We start from the raw sequence: 19,023 nt of genomic DNA on the forward strand, positions 1-19,023 counted from the left end.
AACATATGTATATATAGTGCTTCTGAGTTGGTTATTTGCCGCTCTTGATTTCTTGTTTAGTTATGTCAGTTCCCTGTGATGTCCAGTCTATCCCAGTCTCATCTCTGTGTCTTGTCCTCAGTGCCTGCTGTTGGAATTCAGTCTTGTTTCTGTGTTAGTTTACCTTATGTCAGTTTGCTTCTGGTCTTTGTTTCATCTTCCCTCATAACCTTATGCTGCATGCTCATCTGTCAGTGTTTTTCTCTAGTCCTAGTTTATCAGTCTGTTTTGCTCATCCGCTGCTCTGTTATTATTTTTGTTAACTCAGTCTGTTTCCAGCAATTATTCCAATTCCAACTCCAGCAATCTTTAAATTTAGTTCCGGTCTCATGAGTCCTACATTGGGTTTTTAATTTAATTACTTTGAACTTCTTTCAAATAAGTATGAAAGAGCAAATCGAGTAACACACTGTCAGAGGTTTACTTGCAAAAAATACATACTTTCAGCCTTGATCACAGGTGCATGTCATGGCAAAGCCAATTACATATATGCATATACTATAGTAGTAACTAGTAACATGTTGTATCACATAGTTGCTGCTCATACAAATGTCACTTTCAACAACATCCCAAATATGCTCTACTGGACTGAGATCTGGTGATTATGGAGACCAGTAGGGTCGTGTTTCTCCAAACTTCTGTTGTTGAATTTTGGTGAATCTGTGCAAAATATAGCCTCCGTATCCTGTTCATACATAACAGTAGTGACCCACAGTGTGGTCTGCTGTACCCCGTCGGATTCAAGGTCAGATACTTTGAGAAATGCTCTTCTGCTTACATTTTTCTAACAAGCGACTGAGTTACTGTTGCCTTCCTATCAGCTCGAAATTCTCCACTGAAAAAACGAGAGCAGCCCATCTGGCATCAACAACCATGTCACTTTCACTCACCTTTCTTCCTGATGCTCGGTTTGAACTTCAGCAGGCTGTCTCTGCCATGTCGACATGCAATTTAGTAAAGTTTAAAAGAAATCCTTAACATTTCCTTTTTGTGTTTGAACACTTTTTATTTTTTGCAGCACTCTTTCTAAAGTCAGTTAGGTTTTGATTAAAGTAAAAAAATATTTATTCACAATAAACAGAGTTGAGATGACTGGCTGACGTCGACCTGTTATAATTGTTAGCCAGCGACAGCAGTCTAAACACAGGAGCAGAGATACAAGATTCAAGGTGGAAAGCTGAAAGTTAACGAGGAAAAAAGAAAGAATGCACAAGTGGGAGGGTAAAGGATGTGATTGGGTTAATAACAGGGTGTAGCTTTCTGTCAGGAGACTGGCCCTCGTCTCTCTTGTTTCATGTCTCATGTCTTTCATGCCTGTCATCACCTCAATCTAGAATAACAATATCAGATAACATTATTCATAGTAGTTAAATTTAACACCGAATTTCTACATCTAGCTCTACTGAATAAACTGTCCCATTCTCGTAATTTCTCTTTCAATCTTTTTGGAGCGTGAAGGTCCGACTCAAGTTCTATGATCATAGTTTGACTGCCAAAAATAAAGATGTGAGCTCAGTCAAGGGAATTTGCCTGATTCTTCTAAACCACAGGAGTCATGTGTGAAATATCTACGTGCTTACACAGCAACAACTCAGTCAAGAGAATTACAAAACAGTGAAGAAAATAGAAAAGTTACAGACTGATATGTTAAGTGAAGAAATTGTTCTGTTATGCAGTGGTGACCACAGCCTGTCAGAAGAGAATAATACGCACGCAGAATGAATATGGAATTAAAAGGAATGATAAAAAAACATATAATCTTAGATAACTTAATGTAGTCTCATAAACAGATGTCAGTTTCTGTGGTAACAATATTCTGCTAATATACAAGTTAATGGTAAATGACTGCAGGTGTGTCACCCCACCTCCTCCCTTGTATCCATTCCTCATGGGTGCCCCCTCTCTCCAGGATTGTGTTAAACAAAGACCACTTAAAAAGACCACTGCAATCTCTCCTACATATCCACAGGTATGTCATCTGGATGCCACCTACCTTCACACCTGCCTTTCCACTCTTCTTCCTCTTCCTAAGTGCCCTCATTTCCTCCTTACTAATCCTCTCTGCACTTCCCAATTTATTAACTTTTCTCCTGCCATCATCTTCTCTTTCATTTTCTTCATTCTTGTTTCTATAATAATCTTTGAAGTTTACTTTGGAATTGTTTTTTCCCTAACCCCATGGATTGGGAACCTGATGTAAGGAATTATGAATACACAGTAACACCCAAGACTCCAAGTGACCCAAGCAGTAAATCACACTTGAGTGAAGGGTTTGTTATTTTGGCTGATTGCGTTTGGCTCGGATTTTCTGTCTCTTCCTCCGATAAGGCCTGCTGGCCAGCTGCACGCTGCGCGCTATGTGTGGAATGTGAGGATATCTATGCTTAGGTCGAGATGGAAGGACAGTGAAGGTGAGGAAGAGAGGAGAAGAGACATTCCCTGCTCCTTAACCCCAAGCCTACAGGTCAAGTATCTGTATCTATCTGGCAGATAGCAGGTTACACTAAATTCTGAATTGACCAGCTTTAGATCTCATATACGCACATAGATCCAAATATAGCAAGATATCTCTTTGTCATGCATGTTAAGTGTTATTTACATACTCAGTTCCTATGAAGCTGTTATTACATGGCAGTCCATGAAGTAGTAGAATTTACTACTAAAAAGGTCTTGTCATCTCAATAAAATTAAACTGTAGTGAGTTATGATCACTATAATCTTTCTTTTCCCCATTTTGTTTGGCTTATTTCAGCGCGAATCAAAAACAGGTGTCAAAAAAAGGTGCACGAACTCTGGGTTTATGGCCAGCATTAGCACATGTATTGTGGTTGTGAATAAAAACAGTCAGCAAACATGAACATCGGGTACAGCTGTCTGGCAAATGTGAATCTATATAAAAACCTGTGGGAGTTTAGAAAGCAGAATACAATTCCTGTGTCTTTCCTGTTTTTTCCACCAGTTTGTTACCACTACTGTACTACTTTCACTTCATTTCCAAGAATATTTTATACAAAAACATTATTTATCTAAAACGGTGGATTATCACCAAAGGAAGAGATTATTTCATTTTATTTGGATCTGGGAATGTGTTTAATTATTATTATTATCATTATTATTATTATTATGAGACAAGGTTTTCCCCTTGCATGAAAACACGTTTTCTGAGTGCCATTAAGATATGGATTGAAATACAATTTTCTAGTTGCTATACACATACTTTTATAAAATAAAGTAGCAGCAAAACAAAAGATAAATAACCATTATTACTGTAACTTGTTAGGTAATGGCACACCTTGTCTAATTGTGCTTGCCCTTCGTTTACTAAGTGATAATTATCTTTATCTGTGCACATTAAACTGAATATGCAATATTAAGAAAGGTAACAGAAAATTAAAACTCCTATGATCAAAGAAGAGGCTTCTCTTTAATTTATAAAGGCCTGTTTCTCAGGTGAATGAATATACAATTTGATCCTTTGTGTTAATAAACTGGCACACCCAAAATTGCCCAAAGGATTTTTTCTTTAGACCAAACAGTTCAAATCTGATTTTTTTTTTTCCCTACATACAGACTCACACTTTGAAAGACCACACCCTCCTGTTTGGAGAAGCACTGAATAAGAATTTCCACGAACGTTGATCCAGACCACTGTTTTTGACTCCTAGCCTAAAGCTGTCTAGCTTTGATCCTGAGCTCCCTCGGCCAACCTCAATGTGCTGCTTGTTTGTTCAGATCTAGTCGGCACAGCTATACTGTGATTCTTTTAAACTGATTTTCAACAGAGTGATAATAGAGGCGCTTAATGCTGCTTTTATGTGAAGGATCTGAACATTTTCTCCAGGAAAAAATGTAAAGCAGTTCAGTGTTTTGTGTTGGAGGAAATTAGTGTCTAAATGCCACCTTTTACCTGTTGCAACATGTTAGGCACACCTACAGGGAGAAGGAGGTGTGCATAAACACACATGCACACTATCAAACACACAGGTATCCTCCTTGTGCTTCACCTGCCTTTAAAAAGTACCAGGGGCAAATAGTCAACAGACAGTGAGTATTTTATTAGAAATGGCAGGAAAACGTTGGTGTGGTTTATACACCCACTGACACACACACACGCACACATACCTGCTGAAGCGGCTGTTGTGGAGCGTGCTGAGACAGATCACTCTTTCATGGTGAACCAGGCAGTCTCTGTGTACCTTTGCTCCATGGTGCTGTTTACCACGTCTCCCTGTGACTCTCGCTGCCACGTCAAATGACTGCCTGGGTGCTTGGCTCGCTCCTCTGGGAGCCTCGTGGCCGAAGAGCCTGACTGTGGTCACTCTGCTTTGACTCTGAAGATTCTCTGCAACTCTGCTATTTGCAGTTTGTAATATGCCTGGGTTTGACTGTTTACTGAAACTCTAATGGCAGCTAAGAGGTAATCAGATATCTTCGGGTCTCCGAAGGCTGAGGCCAAGGACTATTCACCTGACAGATGAGGACATACTTGCATGTGCTGAGCCTTTGTGCTGTTTTTAAATGATACAGCTGAAAAATGAGTGGATTTCTTTATAGAGGAAGGTAAGCCTTTGCAACTGCGCTTATGATGAGTCAGTTTAATGAATGTGCATGGTTTGTGAAGTGTGAGTGTGTTGTATTTCTTTGTTCTGTATAGGCATGTGTGAGTGTGCTTTTATAAATGTGTTTTGTTCTGAAAGTCTCATTTACCTTTAGTAGAAAAGAGAGCTGTTGTGTCAGTATTACATTGAAATTAGCTCAGCCAACTGCAGTCATTTCAAAGTAAACAGCTGAATTATCTGTGTCCACTGTTGTTATTTTAACCCCTTCAGGCATGTTACAAAACAGTGGGCCCATTAGTCATGTTTTATTTCTCATGCTAAAAGTAATTCATGCTATTACACTAACAGTGTAATCATCCAGTTACAGCTTGTTCTTAAAACTGATGAGATGACTGAAAACTTCACGATTTGGTGGCTGCTGCGGTCCAACAAATGGAAATATTCTACATGTTATTGTCTGGGGTTAAAGTGGAATTTGGCAAGGGGAGGCAGGGAGCAACTACATTATATTACAATTTAGAAGCCTTTGTTACATTTGCCACTATCAAACCTGTGGCCACCTTAAAGCTGAAATTTGGCACCTGTTATTAAAAAGCTTAATACCACTTTAGATTCAGATTCACGTTAAATTTAAATCGATGACATCCTCAAGAACCAACTTCTGTTACTTAGTAAAAAGTTCTGTTACTTACTTATTGAAAATAATCTGGGTGCTTAAATTTGCAATTACTTTGAAGTATTATTACCTTTCTTTTCAAAAGTGAACATAACATGAAAACTTCATGTACAAAATATTCAGTCAAATCAAACACAAACTGCCTAAAAGATTGCTGACTTTACAAACAAATAAGATTTTAAAAGCTTCTCCCTTGGCAGTTACACTTCCACCACTGTCTTTCTATTGAGAATTTGCTCAGAAATTACAATCCGGAACTGAGCGCCATGTCTCTTTCTTAAAATGTATCTGTTGCTAACCAGGGCCAAACCTAGCAGTGACCAAGGATACTACTGTCTAGCCTGCAACATTTTAGAACATATATATAAATAGAACTGCAGCAATATTTCTGTGAAGGTTCTCAGACATCCAGGTCATTGTAGTCTAACAGTCATCACAGCCACGGAAACCGCCATATGGATTAATAAATGAACACAAAAAGAAACAGAGCAAATCAAGATGAAGGTTTCATCCACCCTCTCCTGTGCTAAAGTCCCTTCATCTAACCTCACAATACAAGAAAAGAAGGCCGTTGCATCACTGAGCAAAAACAAAACATCATCATATTACCAGCCGACAAGGGGAGGTGCACTTTTGTTCTAAACACAACGGATTATCACACAAAAATTACTAAACTCCTTAGTGACAACAGTACCTATGAAGCCTTAAAATGAGACCCCACAAGCATACAAAAAGAAAGTCAACAGTTGCCTACAAGACTTGAGAAGGATAAAGTCATTGACCGCCCTACATACCATCGTCTATACCCAGGGGATGCTATACCCTGTATTTACAGACTTCCAAAGATCCACAAAGAAGGACTCCCACTCAGACCCAGTGTTAGCAGTATAAACTCAGCTACCTACAACATTTCCAAACACCTTGCCACCATCCTTGTGCCCTTGTGGGGAACAACCCCATCACATCAAAAACTCCACTGACTACACCAACAAGGACCAGAAACTTACACTGGATCCAGATGAAACCATAGTGTCCTTTGATGTGGTTTCACTCTTCACTTGCATACCTACAACTGAGGCAGTGGAGACTCTCAGAAAACGACTACAAGAAGACAGCTCCTTGGAAAACAGAACCAGCTTCACCCCCAGTCAGATTTGCACACTGTTAGATCTCGGCATTAAGGCCACATATTTTAAATACAACAAAGGTTTCTACAGACAAAAACATGGATGTGCAACATGGATCTCCCCAGTGTCACCTATTGTAGCCAAACTTTACATGGAGGAAGTGGAAAGAAAAGCTCTTGGCTCTTTTAAAAGGACAGCACCTAGCCATGGGTACAGATACATGGATGACACCTGGGTCAAAACTAAAACCCAAGAAGTTGAATCCTTCACTGCTCACATCAACTCATTAGACAGAAATTTAAAGTTCAACAGGGAAGAGACAAAGGATAACAGTCTGCCACACTGAGGAAAATGGAAACCTCAACATTGCCACAAGCCCACACAAACAGACCAGTGCCTACTCTTTGACACCCACCACCCTCTGGAACACAAACTTGGTAGTAATCAGGACCCTGAAACACTGGGCAGAAAACATTCCCTCTATGCCAGAAGGGAAAAAGAAGGAACACACACACGTAACGAAAGCTCTTAAAACATGTGGTTATTCTAATTGGGCTTTCATCAAATCACCAAAGATGCACAGAAAAGAAGGTCAGACACCAACTAGAGAGAATCAGAAGGACAAATGGAACAACACTGTCATCCCCTTTTGTAGCAGGTTTTTCAGAGAAACTCAGGAGAGTCTTCTCCAAGCACGAGATCCCAGTGTACTTCAGACCCAGCAGCACCCTCAGACAAAAACTGGTTCACCCCAAAGACAAAAATCCCAAACACAAACTAAACAACATAGTGTATGCTGTACAGTGCAGAGAAGAGTGCTCAGACCTCTACATTGGACAAACCAAACAGCCACTTCATAAACACATGGCACAACAAAGAAGAGCCACCTTGACAAGACGAGACTATATCTGCATCTAAAGGTTACAGGTCACTGTTACGAGGATGCAAATGTTCATATTTTGGACATAGGACACAGACCGTTTGATAGAGGAGTGAAAGAGGCCATCTACAGTGGCTTGCAAAAGTATTCGGCCCCCTTGAACTTTTCCACATTTTGTCACATTACAGCCACAAACATGAATCAATTTTATTGGAATTCCAGGTGAAAGACCAATACAAAGTGGTGTACACGTGAGAAGAGGAACGAAAATCATACATGATTCCAAACATTTTTTACAAATAAATAACTGCAAAGTGGGGTGTGCATAACTATTCAGCCCCCTGAGTCAATACTTTGTAGAACCACCTTTTGCTGCAATTCCAGCTGCCAGTCTTTTAGGATATGTCTCTACCAGCTTTGCACATCTAGAGACTGAAATCCTTGCTCATTCTTCTTTGCAAAACAGCTTCAGCTCAGTCAGATTAGATGGACAGCATTTGTGAACAGCAGTTTTCAGATCTTGCCACAGATTCTCAATTGGATTTAGACACCAGACAGGTCAGGGATAAAGTTATTGAGAAATTTAAAGCAGGCTTAGGCTACAAAAAGATTTCCCAAGCCGTGAACATCCCACGGAGCACTGTTCAAGTGATCATTCAGAAATGGAAAGAGTATGGCACAACTGTAAACCTACCAAGACAAGGCCGTCCACCTAAACTCACAGGCCGAACAAGGAGAGCGCTGATCAGAAATGCAGCCAAGAGGCCCATGGTGACTCTGGACGAGCTGCAGAGATCTACAGCTCAGGTGGGGGAATCTGTCCATAGGACAACTATTAGTGGTGCACTGCACAAAGCTGGCCTTTATGGAAGAGTGGCAAGAAGAAAGCCATTGTTAACAGAAAACCATAAGAAGTCCCGTTTGCAGTTTGCCACAAGCCATGTGGGGGACACAGCAAACATGTGGAAGAAGGTGCTCTGGTCAGATGAGACCAAAATGGAACTTTTTGGCCAAAATGCAAAACGCTATGTGTGGCGGAAAACTACCACTGCACATCACTCTGAACACACCATCCCCACTGTCAAATATGGTGGTGGCAGCATCATGCTCTGGGGGTGCTTCTCTTCAGCAGGGACAGGGAAGCTGGTCAGAGTTGATGGGAAGATGGATGGAGCCAAATACAGAGCAATCTTGGAAGAAAACCTCTTGGAGTCTGCAAAAGACTTGAGACTGGGGCGGAGGTTCACCTTCCAGCAGGACAACGACCCTAAACATAAAGCCAGGGCAACAATGGAATGGTTTAAAACAAAACATATCCATGTGTTAGAATGGCCCAGTCAAAGTCCAGATCTAAATCCAATCGAGAATCTGTGGCAAGATCTGAAAACTGCTGTTCACAAATGCTGTCCATCTAATCTGACTGAGCTGGAGCTGTTTTGCAAAGAAGAATGGGCAAAGATTTCAGTCTGTAGATGTGCAAAGCTGGTAGAGACATACCCTAAAAGACTGGCAGCTGTAATTGCAGCAAAAGGTGGTTCTACAAAGTATTGACTCAGGGGGCTGATTAATTACGCACACCCCACTTTGCAGTTATTTATTTGTAAAAAATGTTTGGAATCATGTATGATTTTCGTTCCACTTCTCACGTGTACACCACTTTGTATTGGTCTTTCACGTGGAATTCCAATAAAATTGATTCATGTTTGTGGCTGTAATGTGACAAAATGTGGAAAAGTTCAAGGGGGCCGAATACTTTTGCAAGCCACTGTATGTCCACTGTGAACGACCGTGTTTGAACAGAGGGGGTGGCTTGCGACACCAACTGTCTGCCATCTATAATCCAGTTTTGAGATTTTTTTCCAGACACCTTAACGCCCACTCACATCTTGGGTCATTTGATCTCAGTAAGTCACATGATAGGGTCAGGCAAGGTCTCATGGGTTCACCCTAAATCTTGGTTGATCAGGGGCGCATCAGGAGAAATTTTCTAGGTTGGCATGGAAATCAAATGGGGTGGCAAAATCAAAAAAAAAGAAAAAGAAAAAAAAAGCAACACATAATCCGGTGTTACATATGGTTAAGATGATTCAAATGCAGTAGGTATACGTTTCATATAAAATCACACAAAAAATATAAAATCCTAGTAGTAGTTATATATTTTTTACTGTAAAAACCACAGACATGTTTAGTAAATTATTTTCATGACTTGAAATGCAAATATAAATTGTAAATTTAGAAAACTTATGCACAAATTTTGTAGACAATAGTTATATACAACTGTTTATCTAAAAATACAGCCAATGCAATTACACATAATGCTTTTCTACTCTACTTGAGGACTCAAAGCACATTAAACATCATGCCCCATTCACTCAATCACACAACCACTTTTTCGATGCTTTTTCTCCCTAATATTCACAATCATTCACACTCCAATGGATGCATAAGAAAGCAATTTGGGTTTTAGCAACCTTCTGATAAGTAGATGCTCTGCTCTGCCTCCTGAGCTACAGCGACCCCACTTCTTGAGCAGTCTTTACCTTACAAAAGAATCTCTCATCTTCCTCTCATGTCTCCTCTTTCTTATATTACTCTCCATCTCAGAGAGTAAAATGATCACGCATTAACATACAGCCACTGCACCCATTGTGTCAAGTTATGTGCCAAATTGCACAGAAACAGTTTGTGTGTCATATATCATATATTGAGCCTTTTAAAATGATGAATTTGAAATTACCCGGCACTTCAAAAAAGTTGGATTTTGTTCACTCCACTTCTGTGGCGCTAGCTAGATGCTGAAGTACTTTGGACACAACTTACATAACTTATGGTTATATCTTAACCATGAACGCATCAAAAGAATGAGATGAGAAAAGGATGTGTGCATGTGGGATTATTTAGTGGCTTAACTGTCTCAAAAAAAACAGCTAAAAGGACCGTTAGACTGCAGCTCTTAAAAAATGAAATTGCTTTACAGTATTTTGTTTTAAACTGTCAATCAGATTTATTTACTCTTCAACTAAAGGTGTCGGAACACCATTCCTCAGTGTTCCAGGCTGCTTTGACCCCAGGTTATAACGGTATAATGACAGCAAAATTGGCTAGCTTGCCAACCATTAATTCACATGAATTCAGTCTTTGCTTTTGGATAATAAATCATTTACTGATGAATAAATATCATTTGATATACACAAGTTATTCTAACAGATCATATTAGCTGGTGAAGTAATTTGGCAATGCAATGTTAGCAAAAGAAGTTAGCCATCTAGCTATCACTGCACGGATTTGTTGATAGGTAGTTTATAACATTAGCTCATAAAGTATTTTAAAATTACCAGTTACAGGATATGTCTCAGGAGTGTAACTTAATTAACCAACCTCAACCAATCACAGCATTCTCCTATATATGGCGGCTTGTAATTCATGTATATTAGCAGGGGTGCACAGGTTAGTTCACATTAGGTCCCAAAAATGAGGAAGTCTCTAAGAAGCCCCTTTAGAGTTTCATGGCCAGTTGGTGGAAGGAGTTCTTGGATTATTCCATGCTGTCTTTGTTTACTGTTTCCCCATTGGTGACTGATGGCTGTGTGACTTGAAGCATTTGCTGACTCATTTTCCACCAGCAGCATGTGAGTGTCAGCTTCTCTGACATGGCAGTGTGAAGCAGCTCTGCTCATTCCTACTGCTTTGTACGACTTACCACATTTTCACTCATACATCATGCAGACAGGACTCCAGCAGGAAAAAGGTTTAGTGCAAAGATAAGGATCATTATGTGGTTGCTGGTGAAGACGCATGGGACTTTACTGATAGCTGTCTCTGTTTTCAGGCACTGTGGTGCAGATAAACGGCCCAGACCAAAGAGCATGATGGGTAAGTGTCTCCTAATCTATTACAAATGCAAAGTGGTGCTTGTCTTATTTTTTTAAATGTGCATTTTCTCCTGCTTCTAAAAATTAGACAAGGTTCATTTCTTTGTAAGTAAGCTGCCTTTATCCTTCAAACTTGGGTCCTATAACTTAAGAAAACTCCTACCTTGGCAGCTTGATGGCCTGGGAAGTATCTTTGCACTTCCTAGGACAGATCTCCAAAGTGATTTCTGGGATCTGTTGGATCCATTCACCCAGTTTGCTGGTTACTGCCCTGAGTGCTCTGATTACCTCAGGCATCACTGTTCTCTGGCTTCTAGCTTCATCATAGTCCTGGGTCAAAGACCAGGACTATGACATGAAATTACTTGTCAAAATTCACAGTATTAATTGCTGACAGTAAAAACCTGAGGCGTCACTCTAAATAAAACAAGGCGTGCTAACTTAACATGACCACAATGACATCTACCATTTAAATATAATCATCCCACTCTTGAAAGGAAGATAAATGTTTCCTAAAATGTAATTCTAAATTTAAGACTAGCCATCCAAGTGTGATTTAAATGTGATGAGGATTTGGACAAAAGTAATGTATTATGTTAATGATGGTTCTGAAAAGTCCAATCAAACAAAATCTGTGCTTGCATACTTCTACTATTATGTCATTCATATCGGTGATCTGTAGTGTTTTGTAGCCTGGCTTGCTGGAGGCACTGCGGCAGCTAACATCTCAGCACTTGATCCAGGATACCTTCTAACTTCTTACACAACAGCTTTTTAATAATATTTAATGTGCTGCAATTTTAAAGAACCGTTAGAAATATAAACTCTGCCAAAGCTAACGTGATTACACCCCTTGGGATCTTGCCCTTCACCACCACCACCCCCTTTCTCCTGCAGATAATTGGCCCTGCTTTTAAAGGAATAAAATTCAAACTATTATACAAATCGAATTCTAAGTATTGCGTGGAGTTTTCTTGGAAAACTCCTGGCCTGTTACAGGGGATAAGCATGGCTTTGAGATGTCTTTAGACCTCTGGAAATATTTCAATTGGACCACGGTTTACTATATCAATTCTATGAGTGTGTGTATAAGGACACACACAGCCCATTTGTAACTAGGTTTAATGGGTTCATAACGAGGTGATGGCTGATCACACCGTCTCAGAGATGTTGCTCAGAAAACCCTGAAGTGTTTAAATTTTACCCGTTGCTGTTGCACTGATAATTTTCAGAAACTAGAGTAAATTTACTGTAAATAGGAAGCATTCATGAGGAGATTTAATCAGCATTTTACAGATCAAATGCTTTTTGTTTTTTACTATTAAACACACTGTATATAGCAGACGTGTTCTGTGTTATAAAGCTATAAACACAGAAAACCCTAAGGATATTAAATTCCTGCAGCAGAATAGCTCCTCTGAGAGTAATGGCCGTAAGCTTACAGAGTTGATGTGTACATGTTTCTTCTTCTACCTGTGCAGATTTCTCAGGTGACGAAACAGACAAAGGACCCCCAGTACAGATGCACAGCCTCAGAGAGTTTGAACAGGTAAGGATATGGGCTCAGATACGAACCTGTGCAGAAAGCAGAGCATTCCTTTGATACTGACTGAGGCCAGATATGTCACACTGTTTGGTGTAGATAGAAACAAGCTGATAGAAACAACAAATATCTCCTAGTGTTGCAAGAAAATAGCTGTTGAGTTGTGAACTTGATGAGACTACACTAATGTTAGTCATCTACTGTGTGTCAGACAGGCCCAGGCTTGCCTCTGCCCACTGTTAATTACTATTTAGGTGTGTTCAGGAAGTTGATGTGGCAACTGAAAGTCCTCATGACTTAGAGAGTTCCCTTTACTAAAGCTGGTTTTCCACAGTCTTGCCACTTTTAGACAGACTGTAAAACTATTTCTAATTTGTGGACCTCTTACTCAGTCGACCACTATTTCTGTCAGGTTTGCTGCTGTGCCACATTAGTGCACAAGGTGTCATTTGTTTGGAGTATGTGAGTCTTGTGTTGGGGTATATTTTAACTGAAACTGAAAAACTGCAGACTGTGCATTCACTGCCTATAAGGTCCAAAAAACAAAAACAACAACAAGTGCCAGCACATTTTTAAAACTGTGATATTAAAAGGTATCAAACGTATCCCTTCTGGTGATCCTTTGGACATGACGTGGGTGCTTTTTGAATGATATAGCCACTATTTTTTCACCAGTGTGACTTTAGATTTGCCTGACAAAATGCCACTGCAATGAAATTATTATCTTATAATCTGAAGCATTCTCTGCTCACATTACTTACTGCAGCTGATGCCACCAACATTTCATGTGTTCTAGCTCATTTTCATTTGATATACTTAACAGCAATGTCAAACGTTTCGGCCTTGCTGTCCACTTCCATGATCAGATGGTTAACACAAATACAGACTCACATATAAAAAAAAAAGAGAGATTAATGCATTTTAAAAGCCTGCATATACAAAATATTTTTAGATGTTGGAAATTAAACAGTCTGTATGAAACACCAATGAAATGGGGGGCATGGTGCTCCTCTAGGTCTGTTTCTATCCCGCAGTAATGAATTCTGGGATCTCTGCCACTAGCATTATGGGTCTGATATAACTCTGTAGGTGCTTGCTGCAATTACCCCATTTATTGAAGGACAGAAGTATAGATGAAAAACAGGCTGGATTTGCTGGTTGTAATAATGTTGAACGGTGGTGAGTTTGGCCTGTAGTGAAGTATGAAAGTTCAAACTACAGCCAGAGAAGATTGAATCTATATTTTTTCACAGGACAAACTGCCTGATTAATTTTTGTTTCTCCAAAAGGTTATTTCTGAATGTAACAAATAAACAGTCAATATTTTAAAAGATTTAAAAGACCTCATTTTATATTTTATGCTACTGATTTTTTTAATCACAACTGTGAGACAGTGACATCGGCTTTTTGACCCAAAAGAGATGAGTGGGTGGAATCTTAAGTTTGTCAACTAATGATTGCAAAACTACTTCCATAAACTGTACGTGTGCAAAGAACACACAGATACCTGCAATTAAATCCTAGATTTTTTTACCAAAACTGAACCACCATCTCCTTCTATGCTTTATACGTCACAGTAAATCCTAATATTTATTAAATGATTCCATACCAGTACCACAAATAGGGTAGAGCAGTCTAGTTCAGTGACTCAAATTAGGGCCTGACAGACAACTGGCTGGCTATGGGAGTATCATGCTACTTCCAGTGTTGCTGTTCAGGGACACCAGATTACAGATCAGGCCTAATTATTGTGTTAAACCTGTACCAGATTGTCTCCTTTTTAAAAATAAGAACAAATGCTGTTTTGTAGGAATGGTTAAAATAAATGGAAGGACCGCAGTGTTCCATGCAGAGCATTGTAGTGTAATGAGATCATTCTGATTATTCATTAAACATGTTTAATGTTGTCTGATTACTAAGTTTATATTTTTCTACTTCTAAGCAAACTAAAGTACAAAGAGAAATCTAACATTTTCAGAGAAATAATATGTGACTTAGTGGAAGTGGGTTGTCTCTTTATCACTGCTGTTTGCTCGATTTATGGTTCAGGCTTTCTAAATATCAAAAACGTCCTTGAGCAATACACTGCTAATGAGATTAGCTCTAATAGCTTTTATGGAAGTTCAGAATTGCATAATTATGTCGTAATAACAGGTACAGAGTAGAGAGCAGAAAAACCTCAATTAGGTCTCAGATTTCAAGAAGAAGAACGTCACATCTCCATGGTAACTGTCATATTGTGTATTTCATATACACTGTGTTTTCTCTGAAGCTACAGGAAGAGGCTGGTTGGTTGGAGGCCACATTACAGTGTGTGGGTAGCTTTGAAGTTTCACTCTGACGGTCCCATGAAGGGATGAAAGGATGAGTCGGGTTATTTGTACACACATAGTACTGCATATAGAGCAGACTAGGAGTTAACTTAATACTGGTTTTGTTTGCAAAGATGAGAAAAGTGGGATGATACTACTAGTGCTTGCCATTGGAGTTACAGCCAATGTGTTGCAGACCTGCAAGAATCCTTTCAAGGAGCAAAGAGTTGTTGTTTTTTTTACACTTTTTACACAATCATGTAAATTTGAACCTGGTGAGCACTAATTGATGTTTTCTTTTCTTTTTTAAATTTTCATCTAAAATAATTCCAAAATTTAGTCAGTAACATTTCTGCTACTCTAAATGAACAATTGTGGGTACTAAAAAGGGGGAGGGAGGATTGCACAGTGGTAAAATTAAAGATAAACACAGTAGTTTGAAAACAGACATAGCAGATTAAATATGATAATATGATTATGGTAAAAAGTCTGTATTGAAGATGGTAGAACTGCCTTTCAGGTTGCTTTATTTTTGATTTGATTTTGTTTTATTTTAACACAGACATTTTGATTGGTCATTCTTAAAGTGAGCCAGAGAACAGATTTTATATATAAGTTTATTTCCTTAAACTGCTGCCATGTAAAGTACCAGGCTAGTTTTATATATTGCATATATTATATAATGCCAGTAACTTAAGATTTCAGGTACTGCCATTAATAATTTATTGCGTAACTTCTGAAGTGCCTTGTTTTGCACACGTTTATAAAAAATGTCTTTAAAAAGCAGTGGTTTGGAATCTGTCTTGGCCTTTCAAAACAACTGGAGTCGCCTACCCCTGCTATATAGACTACAGACTTTGGATTTTGCCATATTTGGGTGTTATTCTCTTTCACTGGAACTGATAAAGAAATCTGCCTTTGCAGAGATATTCCTATTTGTGTGCAAATCTTTAAAATTGTGAAAATTGTCCCACACTTTGTGAGGACTCTGCAATACTTTGGGATTTATTCACTCTGAATGTAGTTCTGATTGATAAATTGTGAAACAAATGTTTTGTCTGTTATTTCTATACCTTTTTTTTTTTTTTTTTTTACAGTGGGAATGTCTTTTACAAAAACTGTTGATGTCCCACTCTTACACTAGTCTAGTATGGATGTGCAAACTATACAATACCACGCGGAAGTTTCACTGTACTGGATATTTTCAGATGTGGTAAATCTCAGAAACCTGGCACAAAACTGTAAAAGTCACAGTGTAAGACTTTAAGAAAATGATTTATCAGAATTTCGTCAGGCAGAAGTATTTACAGTTCAGGCTCTCAAACTATAAGAAACGGAAACAACTAATTTTCAGTATGGCGCAGAGACAGTGCAGTCAGGTTCTTGTCTGAAAAATTTAAATATTCTGATGGATCACATTAAACTTTGTTGAACTTTCATTTCCTCCGTAGTTTTACATTGAGTTTTTCTGACAGTGGTTATGTATGTTCAGCCTCTCATCTTAATAGAGCAGTCTGGATTATTGAATCCAGGTTTTGTGTGTGTGTGTGTGTGTGTGTGTGTGTGTGTGTGTGTGTGTGTGTGTGTGTGTGTGCACAGTTTGTCTTCTCTCCACATTTGCGTCAGCTTAAAGAATCAGTCCTCTCGCTGGCTGGTTGAAAGAAATGTGAACCTGCCAGAGCAGCATTTGTAACTGTCAAACATTCACACTCTGCCGTCCAGAGGTTTTTAAAGAGAAAAAAGAGAAATCACCCAATCAAAATGCCCCTTTCTCAAATGGCCTTTATTAGTCCACAGAAGAAATTGAAAGCACATGGCTGACTATAAATGTAAATTCAAACCGACCACGGAGACGCTTAGATTGATAGAAGACAGGGGGAAGATTGCATATAATTTTGGCCATTAAAACCTCAGGACAAATTAGGGTTGTTAATCTGTTATTTTGCCCTCGGTCTCAGTGTTCACTTCTAAAAAGCCACATATGCTATGAAAGGTCTGTCAGAGATGGATTACCATTACCAGAGTGGCAGTAATGGATCGCGTTCAATATTGTACAGAGACAAAAAAAAGACAGCCGATCCTGCAGTTGACCCAGGTCTGTGTGTGATTTAAATGGAACATTTCTGGTAATTGCCTTCATCTCTTGAGTCTTCTATCTTCTCTTTGCTTCTTGTGCTTTTCTGCTTTTTGAGGTCACTGGCTGCACTGGCAAGGTTGCTGGCTTCACTGGCTACACTTGCGAGTTCGTTACCTGTCTCAGTGTATATGGCCCAACCTTGCGTCTTACATCCTGCTACTATGTGTTAGTTAGTCTCAGGGGCATCTTTGCACACAGGCCAGCTTGGGTCCTGTCAGCCTTGGTAAACTGCTGCCTCTGTGGAGCTGATGCTTCAGGTCTCTTCTTGTGCTGCTATCATCAGAGCCTCTGTGCTCTGATCCACTTGATCTGTTGATGGTACATGCCATGCAGAGGTTTGGTCTTTCATTATAGTTCCTCTTCCTTATCACCATCTATCTCCATTGTCTGAGGCACTATTGGAACGGCTCATCTCAGGGGCCCATCTTCCTGAGGTATTTCCGAATGCTCCATGTTTCATCCTGTATTGTGGCTCTGACACTCACTCCTCCTCCCCCTCCCTCTTTCTGTTGCTCATAGAGCCTCAGGGTGCTAGATGAATGGTTAGTGACCTCCATGCTTTGTAAGGAGTTTTCATGTCTTTTGTTTGTTTGTTTGTTTGTTTGTTTTTTTCTTTTTTTTTGCCTGTCCCGTTTGGATCTTTAGCCATCAGAATTTGTTGTCTGAAGGCCAAGAAAGATGCCACGCGGGTCATGTGATACTAATTTCACATGACATGGAAATCAGTTTAGAAACTACACTTTACTTAAGACATTATGAGTCTTTAATTGATGCGCTGTCTCCCTCCATTAAAAGAAAGTATGATAAAACATAAACTATTCAACTGTTTGGGGTGAGCACTGAACATTAGATAAAATTTATCATTTTTAAAGTGGTAGTGGTGTTAGATTTTTAAAATTCATATTATTCCAATAAATCGATGGACATTAAATCTAAATGCTTTCAGAGATATTTCAATTGTTTGCTGTCATTTGCACAAATTAGGACATGACTTCTATTTAGATACAAGAGGCACACACTGAGACATAACCTAGTTGTTCTGTCAAAAATTAAAAATCAAAGTAAAGTTTACAGAGCATTGTCCTTCAGAACAGGAAATGGACATTCTGCAGTCTTTGTAAAATAAATAAATAAATGTCAGAGTATTGTCTGTATTTCAGGAAATGCCATCCAAATCTGTATTAGTTCAGTGATATTGAACTGTGATACAGAGCTCAAAACTGATTTTCTCAAATCTCTCACTATTGTATTGACACTATTGTTGTCTGTCTGCACCCTCGAAGTTAGAAATATGAAATCATACATCCTCTTAATCAGTTGATTGTTCTTGTGAACAGCTGTGTGTTTTGTTCTAAATACTGCCAGCGCTGGTTAGCTCTACTTGCCTGTTCCCTCTATGATAAACTGCTAAGAAATACTGCTGCTTGACTCTATGCATTTCAAGGATGGTAGGTCCTGATCATATTTTTTGCAGGGTATCCGCTGATTGAGCTAATGAGTGTTAAGACATGCTGACAGCAGAGGAGTCAGTTTTCACCGCAGCAGTACTCAGACATGCAGCAGATCAATAAACAGGAGCTCAGCTTTGAGCAAATCAGCAGATCTACTCAAACTCGAATTAGCTGCCCTACACTGACAAACAGAAATGTCTCAGTCTGTTCTGTTTGAACAATGAGGTGGAAGGACACAATTTCTCTTTTGATTTGTTATTTGCTTTGAAATATTTGGTATATGCATTGGTGTTCACACACAGTGTCATTTTTTTTTATTTAACCAGAAGACCAGGACCTTGTATTGCCTGTGGGCCATAGGAAAGAGTAGCATGTTTAGTCAGTGTAAATCTGGACAGGCTTCAGTGAGATGCACTAGCGCCACCAG

The 19,023-nt window shown here is 39.2% G+C and overlaps 1 protein-coding gene across 3 annotated transcripts in view; it reads left to right on the forward strand.

Moving 5' to 3' along the window:
• Positions 1 to 19,023, forward strand: part of pde4dip (phosphodiesterase 4D interacting protein) — a 90,632-nt gene that overhangs the window by 3,435 nt on the left and 68,174 nt on the right. For 2 of the 3 annotated variants that reach the window (XM_013273524.3, XM_025899744.1), the window contains exons 1-3: positions 4,013 to 4,599; positions 11,111 to 11,154; positions 12,635 to 12,702. In XM_013273524.3, the coding sequence (XP_013128978.1) occupies positions 4,574 to 4,599; positions 11,111 to 11,154; positions 12,635 to 12,702 (138 nt within the window). In that variant the 5' untranslated portion in view covers positions 4,013 to 4,573. Of the gene's footprint in view, positions 1 to 4,012; positions 4,600 to 11,110; positions 11,155 to 12,634; positions 12,703 to 19,023 lie in introns of those variants that run through there. The other variant, XM_019346730.2, reaches the window with a different exon arrangement.

Source organism: Oreochromis niloticus, linkage group LG17 (assembly GCF_001858045.2).
Source record: "Oreochromis niloticus isolate F11D_XX linkage group LG17, O_niloticus_UMD_NMBU, whole genome shotgun sequence".
Taxonomy (NCBI): Eukaryota; Metazoa; Chordata; class Actinopteri; order Cichliformes; family Cichlidae; genus Oreochromis; species Oreochromis niloticus.